Raw genomic sequence first — 17,474 nt, 5'->3', positions numbered from 1 at the left:
TCCAGGGAAGGCTTTCTTGCCATAGGAACATTGGGCCGAAATCAATATGATGATTTATCTGGGCTTGAGAGGGATGGGAGAGGTAGGAGAGGTAGAGGAAACAATATGTGTGAAGGCTCTGTGACGGGGCAGAGCAAATTCCTTAGAACCTTAAAGCCAGCCAGGTGGCTGAACAGAAAGAGGGAAGAAGAGGTACGCGGGACCAAAGGAGCAGGGAGCAGTAAGCAAGGGTCTTAGAGTGTGCAGGGTCCCGGAGCCTAGTTATGCAGTCAGTCTTTATCCTGTGAGCCTTGGGCAACCCCTATCGAATTTCTGTTTGGAATGTTCTTCACAGCTCAGTGGAAACTCTACTTATGCTTCAGACTGAGCTGGGAAAATGTATCTGCCTGCTTTCTTCATTTGGCTGTACTGTGCTAGGCACCGGGAACATTCAAGCTGAGGAGAGGTTTATACATCTGCGTGGAGAGACAGGCAGGTGGACCAGTAATATTATATGTTCATTTGTTCTTTCAACACACATTGGAGGGCCATTGTTTTTATAAACTTTCTGTTCAAAGCATTTGAGTGTCAGGTACTCTTCTAGATGCTGGTACAACACAAACAAAACAAAGTTCCTGGTCTTTAGGTTACTTTCTTACGGTTATTTTCCATATTAAAGAAAATCAAGTAAAAATGTAAAAAGCTAAACACATTTATCTGTGCCAGGTTAGATTATTTAGGTAGACATAGTTTGCAGTGTGTCTCGTAAGGAGGTGGATTGTGTTATTCAACTGAAAATGGTAGTTAGAAGCATAATTCCCTTTTTAAGTCCCTAAAGTTGTAGCAACTATGCCAATACATTTGTATTATGTGTAGGGGCATGCACACACACATTTACAGTATTTTGTAATATAAAAGAAGGAAACGTGGGTAAATTCATGTATGTTTATGGATATGTGATTAGGGGCCACGGTAGCTCATGTAAACTCATCCACTCCTCAGGATTAGCATCTCCTTGCATTTTTACAGACTGAGATCTCAGCAGTATGGAATGGTCAGGTTTAACTTGAGTGATTGGACTCAACTGCCAATAAGATTTGCCCAGCTCTGACCAGTTCACACTTGTACATTCAAGTTTATCTTCTGTTAGCAATAGTATTAGGCTTATTTGTTTTGTTTTGTTTTAATGCCAGTAAATATGAAATGCGTTTGGACTACAGACACATTTTCTTATAAGATTTGCTTCAACCACAGGTGTGTGTATTGGTTGCCTTAAGACAAACACTGCCATAATTTGACTTTTCTTTTTCCTCTGTGTGTCCATTTCTTAATTCTGAAATTCGACATTGTCTGAAGACCCAGGGGTGTTGTCCATCCCATTTCCTTGATTTCCATAGCCAGTGTCTTATCTGTAGGGATTACTTTGTCTCCCTTCCTGTTCATAGCATTTCTTCTCAGCCTCGTCTTCTGTCCAGTGCTCCTTGGCTGTGGCAGTCTGTCTGCAGAATGCTTTGGGCCACTTTCTGTTTTTACATGGCATTTTCATTGGAATAGAGAGACACAATTGTGTTTAATTTTTATTCTCTGGAAGTTACTAAAAGAACACTTTCTGATACATGTTTTATGGAATAATTGTTTCTTCCCTTTACATTAACATTCAAAATTTTAAATGGTCCAAAGAGGGTTTTTCTAATGGAGTTGATAAGAGCCCCCAAAACCAAATTGCTGTTGTGTCACAAAACATGAGTACTTGTCATATAGCACTAATGGTTGCACTTGGTTACATACCAGGTGTCACTGCTCACATTTCTTTTTTCTTCTGATGGAAATAACATTTCCAGATTCTTCTGCATTTAGAGCCTAGAATGTATGCTTCTAGTCTAGCTAGGGAGAAAATAATGGGCTCTTAAGGTTTATAGCTTATCAAATGCTGAGTAGCTTTTCACTGTGCTTATGGTCTAGATTGCTTATTTATTGGGAGTGGTGTTTTGGGATATAAGGCAGACCAAAAATTATTAATGAGATTCCTCAGTTTCTATATTTTGTTGGTCCGCAGACACATTCCTTAACCCAGCGCAGGGCTGTCCAGGGTAGAAGAAAACGATTTGATGTGTTATTAGCCGAGCACAAAAACAAAACCAGGGAAAAGGAATTGATTCGCCATCCGGACTCTCAGCAACCACCGCAGCCTCTCAGGGACCCGCATCCCGCCCCTCCTAGAACGTCACAGGAGCCGCACCAAAATCCTCATGGAGTGATTCCTTCCGAATCAAAGCCTTTTGTAGCTAGTAAACCTAAACCTCACACCCCCAGTCTTCCAAGGTAAGCCAAACCCTCCAACTCTTTCTCCCACCTTCAGAGATGAGACTTGCAGATACTGTAAAATCTCAGTATGGTCATGATGTTGAGAAACATATCTCAGGCTCACTGTGGAGATAGTTTTTTAAGGGAGTTTTACTATGAAAAAAAAAGAAGAAAAGGTTGAGTTCAGTAAGTTTCAACCAGGGCTCCTCTTGGTTGTAAATGCAAGCAGCAAAATAAAGCTAGAGTTAACTGCTCTGTACTTGCTCAATATCAAGTGTCTCAACTCTGTTGAGCAGGCAGAAATTGGGTCCTTCCTGCGGGTTAGTGACAGGAACTCTTCACATGGCTTTGGCAGCAGTTTCCCTTTCATTTGTCTTTATATAGCAGTGGGAATTCTTGCTGGGGACAAGCCGTTTAGCCTGAGTTTTTACAGCATCCATTTATCAATGTGTTTTCATTCATTCATTTGGGGCTTTGGCCCAAGCATGTATTAGCAGTTTAGTAGCAGAGTTAAACAGTGGATCAAAATGGTTTAATGAGAACTTATACGCATACCTCAGAGACAGTGATGGTGGAATATGTGTGTGTTTGTGCTTACATACTGAACCAAGTTGAAGTAAAGACTGTACCTAGTTTCCAGAGGGAAGGGAAAGAGAAAGGCATAGAGAAAGGGGGGCTTCATTGTTGGCCGTTCATTTATTGGCAGCAAGAGCTGCTGCTGAGGAATGTGCCAGTCCTCGGCTGCTGTTGCTTACCATTTCACCCTCACATGTCTGATCTTTAAAATGGTTGCATAAAGGTGGAAGCACCTCCCTCGTGGAAACCCAGGTGTCTGTTTGAGCCTGTCCCAGCGTGAGCTTTGTGGTTTCTGTGCAGTATGCTGGAGGAGCCATCAGAGGAGGCTCCTCAGAGTGTGGTCAGGACCTGGCCAGAGATTCCTCCCCAAGTCCTTTCTTTGGTCATCTTCTCATTGAAGTTTTTGCATCTAGAAAAATGTAAGCTTAATTCCAGAGGCCATAATAGGTGTAGGAAAAATACATTACTGCCCTTGAGTAAGAGGCTGTAGGCTATCCACATAAAGTGGTAATACCACCTTATTCTTGTATCACGTCCTGTCTCTCCTAGGTTATCTTAGAGCACTTTGAGAATTACAGTCAGCCCTCTATATCCATGGGTTTCGCATCCGTGATTTAAACCAATTGCAGATTGAAACTATTTGGGGAAAGAAAAATTGTGTCGTACTGAACATGTATAGGCTTTTTTTTTTTGGTCTCAGTATTCCCTAAACAATACATTACGTAGCATTTACATTGTTATTAGGTACTAAAAGTAATCTAGAGATTATTTAAAGTATACGGGAGGATGCACATAGGTTATATGCAAATACTACACCATTTTATGTCAGGCCACTTTGTACATTTGTGGATTTGCAGATTTTGCTATCCCCAGGAGGTCCTGGACTCAATTCCCCATGGATACCAAGGGGCGACTATGTTTCATTTATTGTGTTAGTAAAACAAATCCAGTTGAAATTTGAAGAGGAATCAAAGAATTCTGTTAAATTCCACACGTATTTCCCCTTCTTTGGGGGAGAATAGAAGAGGGATCTGAACCACCCAAATGGCAATAGAAAGGATTCGTTCTAAGTTACCTTGATTGTATCTGGAAAACAGGTGAACTTAACATCCTGCAGTTCAGGAGAGAGGTTCCTTTACTCCCAAGCCACCTGGATCAGCATCTGTTTTCCCGCAGTGCTAGAGGTGGAACCCAGGCCTTCGTTAGGTTGTTTTGGACACACTGTTGTATCTCAGTTAAGGCGGCTGATTCCCAGGTGTGTGATCTGATCCGTGCTGCACTTTCTACTCACCAAGGCCTCCAGGCTGCCCTGCTCAGCAAGGTGGGAGTGCCCCCATTGACCCTCCTCCAGTCCATGAATCTCCACACCCTCCCCTGCCTGCCACTGAGCCAGCTTCTCGGTTATCCAGTGAGGAGGGCGAAGGCGATGACAAAGAAGAGTCTGTTGAAAAACTGGACTGTCATTATTCAGGTCATCATCCTCAGCCAGCATCTGTAAGTTCCACGTCCACCCCCGCGTTGACCCTCCCCACACAGCATGGACAGGGCACTGCAGGGGGGCGCGCCAGGGACCTTGGCATGCCCGTGTGTGTGGGACGCGGTCAAGGTCTGAGAGAAGTTCAGAACAGGGTGCCCCAGAGGCAGCACACACTCTGTACGGGGGACATCTCGTGCTTTTTTCCCTTTCTCTTCCATGACACTCAGGGCCAGACATTGTCACTCTCATGCTTCACAGCCTCCGGTACTCAGAGGCAATTCTGTCTTTCCTGATTAGCTCCTTTCCTGAAGGAGCGAGAACCCCGACTGGGCATGCCAGTGTGGGAGTCAGCAAGCACGCGGCTATGTTCTCTCTTGCAGTTTTGCACATTTGGGAGCCGGCAGATTGGAAGAGGCTATTACGTGTTTGACTCCAGGTGGAATCGACTTCGCTGCGCCCTCAATCTCATGGTGGAGAAGCATCTGAATGCACAGCTATGGAAGTGAGTGCCTGTTGTTCTTGGGAGAGGACCTGACTTTACACAGTGCTGCGTTGTCTTTTATTTCCTGTGAGACTGATGTTATGAAGATATGCTTATCTAAACGAAGCTGGCCTTTGGCCCTGAGAAGAAGGTGCCTTGTCATTCATTCATTCATTTACTCCACAACTACATATTGTTCTGGGTGCTGGGGTGCAAAGCAGAAGGACTCCCACATGTATGGAGCTCACAGTCTAGTTGGGATTGGGTAAGGGGAGAGAAAAACTAGTCTACAGAAGAATAAGGAGATGATAGCTTGTCCTGAGTGAGAGAATGGAAACAATAACAATCACCAAGACTTACTGAGAGCCAACTATACACCAAACAACTTAAATATACTTAACATTCACAATTCTCTGTCAGGTGACCATGATTATACCCTCCCCCCACCCCTGGTTTTTTTTTTGTTTTGTTTTGTTTTTTTAATAGATGACAAAACTGAGATACAGTGTCATGCAGCAAGTTAGTAGTAGGGCCAGGAATTGAACCTTAGAGGTGTAACATGTTTTCAAGTAAAGAGCTGAAAATATAGAGGCCAGAGGGATTCAGGGAAAGCCTCTCTGAAGAAAGAGGCAGTCTTTGAACTGAGAAGGATGGATGAGAAACAGCAGTCACTGGGATGGTAGGGAGAAGTGGGTTCTGGGCAGAAGGAAGCAGCTGTGTCAAGGTCTTGAGTCAGAAAAGATAGCTTGTTGGAGAGATAGCAAGAAAGTGAGCACAGTACAAGATGAGGTCCAAGAAACCAGCAGGGGCCAGGTGACACTGAAATTGCTTCAGTGTTGAAGGTTTTAGGTAGAGGAGCCATGTGCTCCAGTTTGCAATTTAAGACACCTTGTGTGATATTATGTACCTAATGCTTCTCAAACAGGATTTTAAGTGGAAGAAGAGTTCCATGGCCAAAAAGGTTTAACTCAGCCTTTCCTGTAAAAAAAAAAAAAAAAAAGTGTTCTGTTTTTCACTGCAGAACTTCTCAGAGCCTTAATGGGCACTGTGCTTTGTAACTCTTGAAGCAGGGAATGTCATGTATAATGTGGAACATATCCCAAGCTCTTTTCACCTCGGAACCTTTTTTAGGGGAACATCTTGGAGAACTAGTATTCGGTGGCAGTGACTTTGGTGAATAGTAAGCTTTGCTAAAGTGACTGTCCAGTAATCCCCAGGCCATCTGAGATCCTCTGTTTGGGCATTATTTACTAGTGCCTCCTTATATGGACTCTGTCAGTACATTCACTTGCCTCCCTGCCTTGGTTTCCTAATAAAGTCAGACGCTGGTCGGAGGCCTTGGATTGTCTGCAACCCAAAGAACCATCTCCATGATCATTAGCAGGACTTAGATCTGTTTCCTTAGAACACCAGATCCAGAGCACTGTTACTCTGCTTTTCTTTTTCATATTTCTTTCTGGTTCTTGCTGGATAAGAGGTTCTTCTTTATGAAGGAACATTGTCCCTGGCTAGACACAGAATCAGGGGACTGGTTTTGGGGGTTCTGCAGGGGTTTTTCCACACCAGAACTCCCTAAGATACATGAAATCTCAACTTCATATTTCTTCAGACTACCCATTGGGACTTGGAAAGCACACTGAGCTCATGAAACTATGGGTTTAATGTACTTCTAAGAGTTTAAAATGGATTTCTGAATGTTTTATCCACATTATGTTGGTATGTGGCTCATGGCCAACAGTTTGGGCAAAGATAGTTTCAGTTCCTAGTGGCTTGTATGGTGAGACTTTCCTCTTGATGTGAACTTTTTAAAAAGCAGGATCATAAGTTCGACTCTGCTGTCTACTCTCTGTTCTGTCTGAAGGCTGCCTACTTCCGGGGAGAAGGAAACCAACCCTTTCCATTAGTGTGACCATTGGTTTTTTAAAAGGCTACAGCAACAAGGGACATGTTGCTCAGTAATGAGCTGGCACATAGGCTTGGGGCAGATAGGAACTTGGTCCATGTTGCCCCCCAACATAGGAGTGCTGGCGGCCTTTTCAGGCAGCCCCTGAGATTTTCTCTGGGGAGCTCAGCACTTCTCATCCAGAGAACTATTCTCAGCTGGCATCTTTGAAGCCCTCAAGGAAACTTTCAAAGTGATTCAGGTCCCACCTACTGGCTCAGCCCAAAATCCTTCCTTACAGGGTTATTGTGGTAAAATTGAAGGTAAGTGAAGTGGGAATTGAGTATGAAATGAGTAAACTTCAGTTTGTGGAGTCTCAGGCCAGTGGTGAAATTACACCAGCACTTTCTCTGCAGCATGGCCATAACCCGAAAGGCCACTGCCCACCTCCTATGATTTCTGTGAACTGCTTGTCCTCTGTTGATTTGGGACCAGTATCCCATATTCCCTAAGAAGGGGCTGGGATGGTTTTCAAAGATTTTTGTTGGTGTATTTTTTGTTTGTTTGTTTGTTTTACTTTTTGAAATGGTAATACAATCACTGGGCTTAAGAAAGGAAAAACGAGGCTGAGGCAGGAGAATGGCGTGAACCCTGGAGGCAGAGCTTGCAGTGAGCCGAGATCACGCCACTGCACTCCAGTCTGGGCGACAGAGCGAGACTCCATCTCAAAAAAAAAAAGGAAAAACGAGTATAAAGAGGAAAAAGAGGAATATACGTTGAAAACCCTGAGTCCTCCTGTCTCCTACATGCTTGTTTTCCACCCAGCCCCCACAGACATTTTTATTATTTTTTATGTATTTCTACATAGTTTATTTATGCAAACACAAGTCAGTATGAGTACATATTGTTACTTTGCCTCTTTATACACAAAAGAGTAATTAACTACTTAAAAGAGCTTTTCTAAGAGGAACTTGTAATTGCCTCCCGGAGAGATCCACATCCTTCCCTGCTCTAGGCTTTTCCTTTCCTCGAGGTTTGGTTCCAGGCAGCCTGGTCTTTAGGCCCTGGCTTCCTGAGCCACCTGGTGGTCATGAGAAGCCACTGCTCCCAGTGAGCAGTAGGGCCTGGACTTCATTTAGAGCAGGGATTCTGAATGTTCCAGAATCACCGAGGGGCCTTGTTGCCATACAGCTTCTGATGCATCATTCTAGGGTGGGGCCCAGGAACTGTTTTCCTAACCAACCTCTCAGGTAATTAATGACACTGCCTGCCACCCTCCTCTATGAGTAGTGCGGAGAGAAAGCCTAGCCTCTCAATCTTGGCTCCACATTAGAATCCCCTGGAGAGATTTAGAAATGACTGATGTCTGTCCCCACTCCTCGCAGAGACTCTGGTGTAATCGTTATGGATGTGGCTTAAGCTCCACAGGTGACTGTAATGTGCAACAGCTGGAGTTGAGAAGCACTAACATCAGGCCAGAGCTGTACCCTTGAATGGGGTTTTGGGTTTTTTTGTTTGTTTTGTTTTTGAAACAGGGCCTCACTCAGTCACCAAGGCTGGAGTGCAGTAGTGCGATTTCAGCTTACTGCAACCTCCACCTTCCCGGTTCAAGTGATTCTCTTGCCTCAGCCTTCTAAGTAGCTGGGATTACAGGTGCACACCATCATGCCTGGCTAATTTTTGTATTTTTAGCAGAGATGGGGTTTCACCATGTTGGCCAGGCTGGTCTCAAAACTCCTGACCTCAAGTGATCCACCAGACTCAGCTTCCCAAAGTGCTGGGATTACAGTTGTGAGCCACCGCGCCTGGCCGAATGGGATTTTTAAAGCATTTGCAAATAGTTGCAGTCATTAATTCATTTTATTAATAACAGTAGTCTTTAAAAGCATCTGGAAATCACCTGGGCAGCAGTCTAGGCCAGCTCTCTCACTGGGGTAGTGGCCGGGTCAGCCAGGGCTACCCCTTAAGTCAGGATCAAGGCAATCCTGGCACTTGCCTTCCAGTCAGGCCTTTTTCTCTTCTGCCACCTCGGTTTAAATTCTGCCAAAGAAGTTTTTGAAATTTTGTTACTGTCATGTTTAAGATTCAGAACTAAAATAAAAGGAGACCTTCCCTGGTTTGAATTTAGATGGTTTCCGCATCCCCTAATAAATAAATACCTTGCCCACACATTCTTAACAGAATCCATCGTTACAACACCATGCTGAATATCCCATGATACTGTGGGGCTTTATTCCGTCGTTCAGGCCAATAGTTATGACCTAGCAGTTGCTGTTAATTAGCTGCACCCTTCCTTTTCTCTCATTCATTCCTGACTTCTCTCAACATTTATTCAGTGCCTTCTGTGTTTCCTGCATTGTGCTGAACACTAGGACTACAATGGTAATTAAGCTGGGGATGACTCTCTCTGCAGAGGATTTGGTGATTAGCAATCCGACACTTAAAGGATGAGCAGAAGTTGGGGTATTGGGTCATGGCACTTTCTCAGAATATAAGGAAGTACAGTGGCTGGAAGCAGGGAATGGGGGCATTGGGGGTGGGTGGTGGAGCTAGAGGCTGGGGCAATAGCAGCGGGGAGTTGCACACATACAGTTACTGTAAGAGCCCCAGGAAGGCATTAAAGAATTTGAAGGAGAGAGGTGACAGGATTGGCTTTGTAGTTCAGAGTGATTGCTTTGATGTGGATGGTTTCTCTGTGTCATAAGCAAAGAGGGTGGTGCCATCTGAAAGTCTCTGTGAATGGCTGTGGTCAATGTCATTCACTGTCGTCTCATTTTTTTCAGGAAAATCCCACCAGTGCCCGGTACCACCTCACCCATCTCCACACGTATTCCTCACCGGACAAACTCTGTGCCGACATCACAATGTGGAGTCAGCTATCTGGCAGCAGCCACTGTCTCCACATCTCCAGCCCTGCTCTCATCTACCTGCATCTCCCCAAATAGCAAATTGGTACCAGCTCATGGAACCACACTAAATGCACAGCCTGCTGCTTCAGGGGCTATGGATCCTGTGTGCAGTATGCAATCCAGACAAGTGTCCTCTTCATCCTCATCCCCTTCCACGCCCTCTGGCCTTTCCTCGGTTCCTTCCTCCCCTATGTCCAGGAAACCTCAGAAATTGAAATCCAGCAAATCTTTGAGGCCCAAGGAGTCTTCTGGTAACAGCACTAACTGTCAAAATGCCAGTAGCAGTACCAGTGGCGGCTCAGGAAAGAAACGCAAAAACAGTTCCCCACTGTTGGTTCACTCTTCCTCCTCCTCTTCCTCTTCTTCTCATTCCATGGAGTCTTTTAGGAAAAACTGTGTGGCTCACTCTGGGCCTCCCTACCCCTCAACGGTAACATCTTCCCATAGCATCGGCCTCAACTGTGTGACGAATAAAGCAAATGCGGTGAACATCCGGCATGACCAGTCAGGGAGGGGCCCCCCAACCGGGAGCCCTGCTGAATCCATCAAGAGGATGAGTGTGATGGTGAACAGCAGTGATTCTACTCTTTCTCTTGGGCCATTCATTCACCAGTCCAATGAACTGCCTGTCAACTCCCACGGCAGTTTTTCCCACTCACACACTCCTCTAGACAAACTCATAGGAAAGAAAAGAAAGTGCTCACCCAGCTCGAGCAGCATCAACAACAGCAGCAGCAAACCCACAAAGGTTGCCAAAGTGCCAGCCATGAACAACGTCCACATGAAACACACAGGCACCATCCCAGGGGCACAAGGACTGATGAACAATTCTCTCCTTCATCAGGTAGGAAATGGACTGTGAGCCCCATGGGAATGCCCATTTCTTCTCCCTTAAGATCTTTTGCCAGCTCAGAAATGTGTTTGGTTGGGTTGGTTGGTTGGTTTGTAAACAGATATTCAGCTTCATGGTATCTTTTTAAAAAAAAAAAAAAAAAAAAAGAGTTCACGGCCATATGAAGGTAAAACAGGCTCTTCTGCCAGAATTTCTGGTGCCTTTGGAAGATGCTCTTCAGTAAAGAAACTACAGTAATGTGTTTTTAGTAGATAGAGCCGCAGAAAGCATCGGACATGACAGCAAAATCATAATTGGAGGGGAGTCCCTTTATGAAATAGCCAGTAATGTGTTATCCCAATGCTGTGAAGTGTATGCCATTCGAGGCTTTAAGGAGGGAAGCAGGCATTGTTTCCTGGATAGTGGTTCTTTAGTATGTTCTGCTGAGGAAAGCTGCGCTAAAATCAAACTGATCTAGAAAGGGGTGATTTAAGATTTAAAATGAGGCTGGGCGCAGCGGCTCACGCCTGTAATCCCAGCACTTTGGGAAGCTGAAGCAGGTAGATCACTTGAGGTCAGGAGTTCAAGACCAGCCTGGCCAACATGGTAAAACCCCCATCTCGACTAAAAATACAAAAATTAGCTGGGTGTGGTGGTGCACGCCTGTAATCCCAGCTACTCAGGAGGCGGAGGCAGGAGAATTGCTTGAACACGGGAGGCGGAGGTTGCAGTGAGCCAAGATCGCACCACTGCACTCCATCCAGCCTATGAGACTATGTCTCAAAAAAAAAGAGCATTTATTATTTTTCCCTCTCAAAAGAATTTCAGATATTCTGGTTAAATCTCACCCCATATTTTCTCTTCCCGTTTTTGAGGGAGGCAGGAAAACAGGATTCAGTACGGGCATAGCAGAAGACTGAAATCTCATTCCAAGCTCATAGTTAAAAAGAAGTCTGCATATGAACCCATCAGTAGAGAAGTGGCTAAGTGGTTGTGGGATTCATAATTAATCATGACTTTCTCTCTTAGGCTGTATTTTTGTCTCGTCCCAGCTCTTCTGCCTGTTACTGACCTCACCTGTAGCTGTTTCTTCCAGCTTCCTTTGCTCTAACTTCCAGCTCATCTCTCATCTTGTTATTTTATTCATCAGGATATCTCCTCACCTTGCTTACGAACAGGAATTTCAGCAACATCACCCCAGAGCCCTGACTTAAAATGTGAGGCTCTTTTTCATGATTTTTTTTCCCCTTCCTCGTCTTCAGAACTTAACTCAAATGCCAGCCAGGTTAGGACTTTTTCAGAAAATACCAAGAAGTTTCTTAGTATTTTCTTAGAGTGATATAATTTTCCTCTAATATTTGGGTGAATTAACACCCAATGCCAAATGTATGGGGAAAATATTTGTGAATTTAACTAGCTGCATACATTATGGGTTATTATATGTTGTTTGGCATTCTGATCACGGGATTCCTGGATAAATGAGAACTGTGCTTTTCCTTCTTGGTTTGTAGTTACTCATTACAGTTTATAAGAATAACAGTCCAATATAAACACAGAAGACATGGTGTACCGATTCTTCAACACACCGTCTTTGAGAGAGACATGATCCCCACGGGAGGGGCATTCCATTGTGCTGTAATGTCCATCTCACATCTGTATTAGTGAGCACACTATCTTCATTTAGACAGGAGTGTAGATCTTAATGCCCACAAGTAACAAAAAGGACAGAAGGGGGCCAGGTGGGGCACAGCAGAGATTGACAGTGCCTACTAGAAATCGGGGGGACATGGAGCAGCTGCTTCCAGACATTTGTTACCAGTTTTAAAGAGAGGCTGCAGATTTGGACTTGCATGTGAAATTTAGTCGAGATATGTGTGTGTGTGTGTGTATATATATATATGTATACACACATATACACACACTTTTTTTTCTCTTCTTAAATCTGGTATAGCCTATGTATCTGTGGGCCATCTTTGGCTCATGACCTGCCATTTTGCCACCTTTGATTTTTACCATGTAGTGGCACTGTGTCTTACTAGAACAACGCAGACAGCCTAACTTTGGGCTTTTTCCTTAAAATCAGTTAAAATCAGTTTCCACTTAAGTTTGTGTTTGAGAGAGATTTTCTCTGTGCAGAGGAATACTTTTTATTATGCTACACAAATCCTGGGGCAGGAGCGGGGGTGCTTGCTTAGAGATCAAAGGATCATTGAACCCCAAGAAGTATTGCATATTTTTATGTCTTTGTTCATTTATCGTATAGCTTTCATAAGAATCTCAAAGGGACTCATGACCCCAAAATGCTTTAAAGAATGCTGCTTTTACAAAAGTAGGGACCTCTAATTGCTGTTCCTTGTGGAGCTGCCTTTAAAACAAAAATAACTGGGCTAGTTGAAGTTTTCTAAACAAGGGGATGAAGAGTGGGACATGCTGGGAAGCCTAGGAGATGATGGGGTTGGGTAGGCACCCCCAAGAGTCTGTTCATGGCCTCTGCCAGCAAAGATGTAAAAGCCCACTGTGAATGCCAGAGTTTCCTCCTCCCCAGCATGGGCACTGCCTTGAGTGTGAACTGTCACACCTGTGTGTGCTAGCCCTTGACCTTGTTGCCTTCTCAGTTAACAACCTGGAATACCTTCAAGGACACCAAATCAGTTAATAAAACCAACAGGCAAACATAAGAGCCTTTTCTCTAAGTTAGAAACCCAGGCCTGCATCTCTCCTAGCCAGTTGGCTAGAAGTGAATCTTTGCAATGATTGTGCCCAATAGTAGTGAAGGCATTTGAAAGCTAAGACCAAAATCTATAGCTGACTGTTCCTGGTGTCACTCAGTCAATGGAGACTTTAGTAGCGTGCAGCCTTTGGAATATTCTTGTTTAGAATCAGTAGAGTGCAGTGTACAAACGTTTACTTACCTTTTCATTATTTCCCCACCCCTCTTTTTTGAAAGCCAAAGGCACGTCCCTGACAGCTGAAAATAGCACGGGGAGGAATAAAGCGGACACTTTTGAGGACAAGTTACACCTCCACTCAGCACTCTGGACTCCACGATGCCTTTGAGTCTGTTTTCCCAACCTCCTGTGGGCGTCAAGGGTAGAAACCTGCCGGGCTGTTGTTTTAACGAGGATTTCCCTGAAGCTATGTCTCTAGCAGTGAGTACTCATAAAGGACACTGGATCAAGTTCAGCCACCGAATTGCTTTTATCAGTGTTAAAGTGGTCTGGACTGCTTGCTACCAATCTGTGAGAAGTTTCTGTTTTTGTTTTTTAACTTGCAGTATATCACGGAGCCACTCTTCAAGTAGATTGGCTGGGCAAAAGAATGTTTTGGCAAGAGCGTTACTGTAGACCTTTCTCCCTCCTTCCTTTTACTACCAGTTTTTTTTAACACTGTCATCTGTAGGTCACTCTCCAGCAGTAAGGCACCTTAACTGGAGACCAGAAACCTTCCAGAGAACAGAGGGCTGCATCCTGAGCAACTCTCTGAAGAAGGGAATTAGGCTTTAGATTTTGATAGCAATGTTCCAGGAATGAAATATAGATGTTAGCCCAAGGCACCATGACAAAATAGCCCAGCCTTTTGAGAGTAATTTGGGAAAAGAAGCTGTCAGAAGTTTCTAACTTACAAACTGGTTTGAAATTTTTGATGCCCACACAGCAAGTATAAATCATTTTGGAGGCTTACTTTTCATGATACAAAAGCAATTCTGTGTGATTTTTTTTTTTAAGAAGAAAGAAAATGCAAGCTAGTTTTGAGAAAGGAAGGCCAAATTGGGTCGGGGGAGGGTGGGAGTGAGGAAGTTAAAATCACTATAGGGAGAAAAAACTTTTTTCAAGATTTCCAAAGAGATGAAATTTTCTTAATCCTTTCAGTATGGCAGATTGGGTTGGTTGTCCTACCTGGTCTATTTTTAAAAGTCACCTTTTAAAGTGACATTATTAGATACACTTAAATGTTTCCAAGGCACTCTCTGCATTACCCTTGTTTTTCTCTTTGGATACTGTCCCGGGACTAAGTATAGATTTCCGCTTCAAGCACTTCTGGCACTGTGTGTTTTTGTATGCACTCCCCTTCATGCCACTCCAGATGTTTATTTGGATGTGGTTGAGGACAAGAGCAGACACCAAGGGAAGGGAGTTGGAGAACATGTAAGTCCTGACCTGAAGGTCTTTTGTGATGCGTGTATAGGATTGCCCTAACACACACCCTCCTTTCTTAGGATTATACCAGCCATCTTCCTGAGAGTTTTGGAGCCCTCTAGGATATTTTTTCTAGTACCCCACCCCCCACCCCTAAAGAAAGACCTTAGTATGTTAAAACAGCATTGCTTGGAGAAGGTGTCATTGAATTTGGGGATGAGCCGGAGCCTTTAAATGGGTGCTTCCGCCACTACAGGCTCCTGACACGAGAACCAGGCACTGTTGCTTAGAAGAACACACAAAGTTGCCGAACACAGGGTAAAATTTCCAAGGCGCTGATCATTGCCCTGGCCAGGGCCTCATGAGAGCCAGTCAGTACATTCTTTTTTTCCTACAGTTCTTGGGTTTCAAACTTCAGTTTCAGGGAATTTCAAGTCAACAACAGGTAGAATGCATAAACTTGGTTACCAGCCTAATAATGTGAATTGCTACAGAATTATTCTTATTATGTAAGAAAACAAAAACTTTATGCAGATACTTTAGCTATAAATTGATGTAAAATACTGATTTTTTTAAAGGAAGGAGAGAACAGTATCTTGTTCAATTATTATGCAATCAATCAGTAAATGTTTTTAAAATGATACTACAGGAGAGCTTAGTAAGGAGAGGGCATGGATGGGCCAGTTTGGCATAGTTGGGAGAAATCAGTCTGGTTTCCATCCCGGTCGGGGAAGAGAGAGGTGAGAGGGAATCAGAACGTACCTAGTTGATTCCTTGGTGACAAGTGCAATGGGGTATGGGTAGAATTTATTTTCAGAGCCAAGAGGACTTGATGGTTATAAATAAAGTTGCCTTTAGCAATGGAATTTACAGATAGATCATGTTGTTCCGAAAGATGTGAATAGGATCCACGATAACAAGTTGATTCAGACTAATGTAGATATTTAGATTAGCAAGTATTGAACATTTGATTTCTTAGACTGAGGTTTTAATTGAATTTCATTATGTCTCCCGGTAATACACAGAGCGTCGGGATTAGGAAATTAGCCATTTTGGATTCTGCCTGCCACAAACAGACCTATTCTAAACAGTGCTATTAAATTTTAGACTGTTGTTCAAATATTTTATTTTCTCCTACAACTACTTTTTATGATGATGAATAATTAAGACCATTTAAAACACGGGAGTACAAGTATTTTTTTGAATTAAATTAACTTGCAAAAACCAAATTTGCAGTGGTTGGGTTGTTTCTAGACAGACTTTGGTATCAATTTAAAACCAAGATAATTTTTATATTCTTTCCAATAGAATTTCATGACAACTCCTGCAGTTTTCTTAACCTACAAAAAAAAAAAAAAAAAAAAAAAAGTGCTGCAATGATGAACAAAGAATTATACAAAACCTACTTTTGTATCTTTATTTTGGAATTTCTTGTTCTATTATAAATATGGAAGTATCCCTATTTCAGAAGACATATTTTGTTAAAAATGAATTGTACATATTTAAATATGTATTTTTGCACAGGTCTTTTTTTCTGATATCCTGTTTTGGTACAATTGAGATCATCTAGTATTTATTTATTAATTAATAAAAGTAAATACCTTTTTATAATTTGAAGTGGTTCACTGCCAAGCCAATAGTTCTAGAACCTGCCTCCTTTACAGTTTTAAGGGATGCCTCTGTTCTGTGAAAAGTCTTTGTCCCTTTTAGTGTCTCGGGAGTGGATTCATACAGATGAAGTGGGCATTGCTTCTTCCTGGTTGCCTGGTTTCCCGATAGACTACATGTAACTAAGTGACACACTGCTTTTCTTTTGTTAGTATTTTATGTGTGAGAGTATGTGATTGCGTGCGTGTGTGCCTGTGTGTGTGTGTATACTCTGAGCACATGTATGTTAGTATGTGATGTGGTTTAAAACTAATGGAAAAAACTGAAAGTGCCTGATACTAGTTTTAAGCTTAGACAGAATCTCTTTAAAAAGACTTGAATGTTCAGTTGAACTTTTGGAGTTTGCTTTTTCCACCTAAATATTGTTTCCAAAATTTTAGGGGAGGAGTTGAAAACCACCAATGCTGGTAATTTTATAAGGTATTTTAAAATTAAGACCTCTTGGTTCATAGTAATTCAGTTGGTGATGGATTGCCTGGTGGCACCAAGGGTTACAGATCTTTTTGTCAGCCAGCAACTTACACGATGTGTCCGTTTTGTTATTCATTCATGAAATACAATTTAAAATATTTAAAATATTTTGTATTCCAAAAATATAATACAAAGAAGTACCTCTGAGAACATTGAAGAAAATGTATAATTTGAAAAATGTAACTTATAAAGGCAGCTGTCTTCCTGCAAGAGTTCTGTTGCCAAGGAATTTCTTAATGTCGCTCATTCTGTCCAGGGGGTTTGGGGCGATTGGGCTTTGAAAAAATATTGTTAAAAGTTTGTTTAGCAGAAAATAATCATTTTTACATTTTGTGCAAAACATTTTACATTTTCAGATAATTTAAATGAGCACTACATACTGTCAGTGTGAATGTAGGGCCTTGAAAGCATTTTGCTTTTTTTTTTTTTTTTTTTTTTTTGAGCTTGGTTATAAAAGCAATCTCCTGTGTTAAAAACGTGTGAATAGTTTGATAATTTGTACACATAATCAAGAGCATCTCAGCTGGACTTTGTGTTGGCTGCTGTATAGAACATGAACAAATGTCAAGGGATAGAAAATTACTTTGGATATTTAAAAGAGAAGAAATATATAGTCTATTTGTTTTGTAACAAGTTTCTGTAAATAAAATAATTTATACTATTTATAAGAAAAGCTTGTGCTTTGCTTTATAAGAAATTAGCTTGTGGAACAAACATGTTACTAAACGGGCAATAAAATTAGGACTTCTCAATAAATAA

The 17,474-nt window shown here is 42.5% G+C and overlaps 1 protein-coding gene across 24 annotated transcripts in view; it reads left to right on the top strand.

Moving 5' to 3' along the window:
* Positions 1-17,474, top strand: part of ATXN7 (ataxin 7) — a 139,326-nt gene extending 121,852 nt beyond the window's left edge. For 18 of the 24 annotated variants that reach the window (XM_063722012.1, XM_054551919.2, XM_054551926.2 and 15 more), the window contains 6 exons: positions 2,036-2,301; positions 4,155-4,353; positions 4,717-4,838; positions 9,483-10,452; positions 11,591-11,657; positions 13,388-17,474. In XM_063722012.1, coding sequence (XP_063578082.1) covers positions 2,036-2,301; positions 4,155-4,353; positions 4,717-4,838; positions 9,483-10,452; positions 11,591-11,657; positions 13,388-13,497 — 1,734 coding nt within the window. In that variant the 3' untranslated portion in view covers positions 13,498-17,474. The remainder of the gene's footprint in view (positions 1-2,035; positions 2,302-4,154; positions 4,354-4,716; positions 4,839-9,482; positions 10,453-11,590; positions 11,658-13,387) is intronic. The other 6 variants (XM_054551933.2, XM_063722013.1, XM_063722014.1 and 3 more) reach the window with 1 other exon arrangement.

Source organism: Pongo abelii, chromosome 2 (genome assembly GCF_028885655.2).
Source record: "Pongo abelii isolate AG06213 chromosome 2, NHGRI_mPonAbe1-v2.0_pri, whole genome shotgun sequence".
NCBI lineage: Eukaryota > Metazoa > Chordata > Mammalia > Primates > Hominidae > Pongo > Pongo abelii.
The sequence above is the reverse complement of the archived record's forward strand: the minus strand, read 5'-3'. Positions and strand labels throughout refer to the sequence as shown.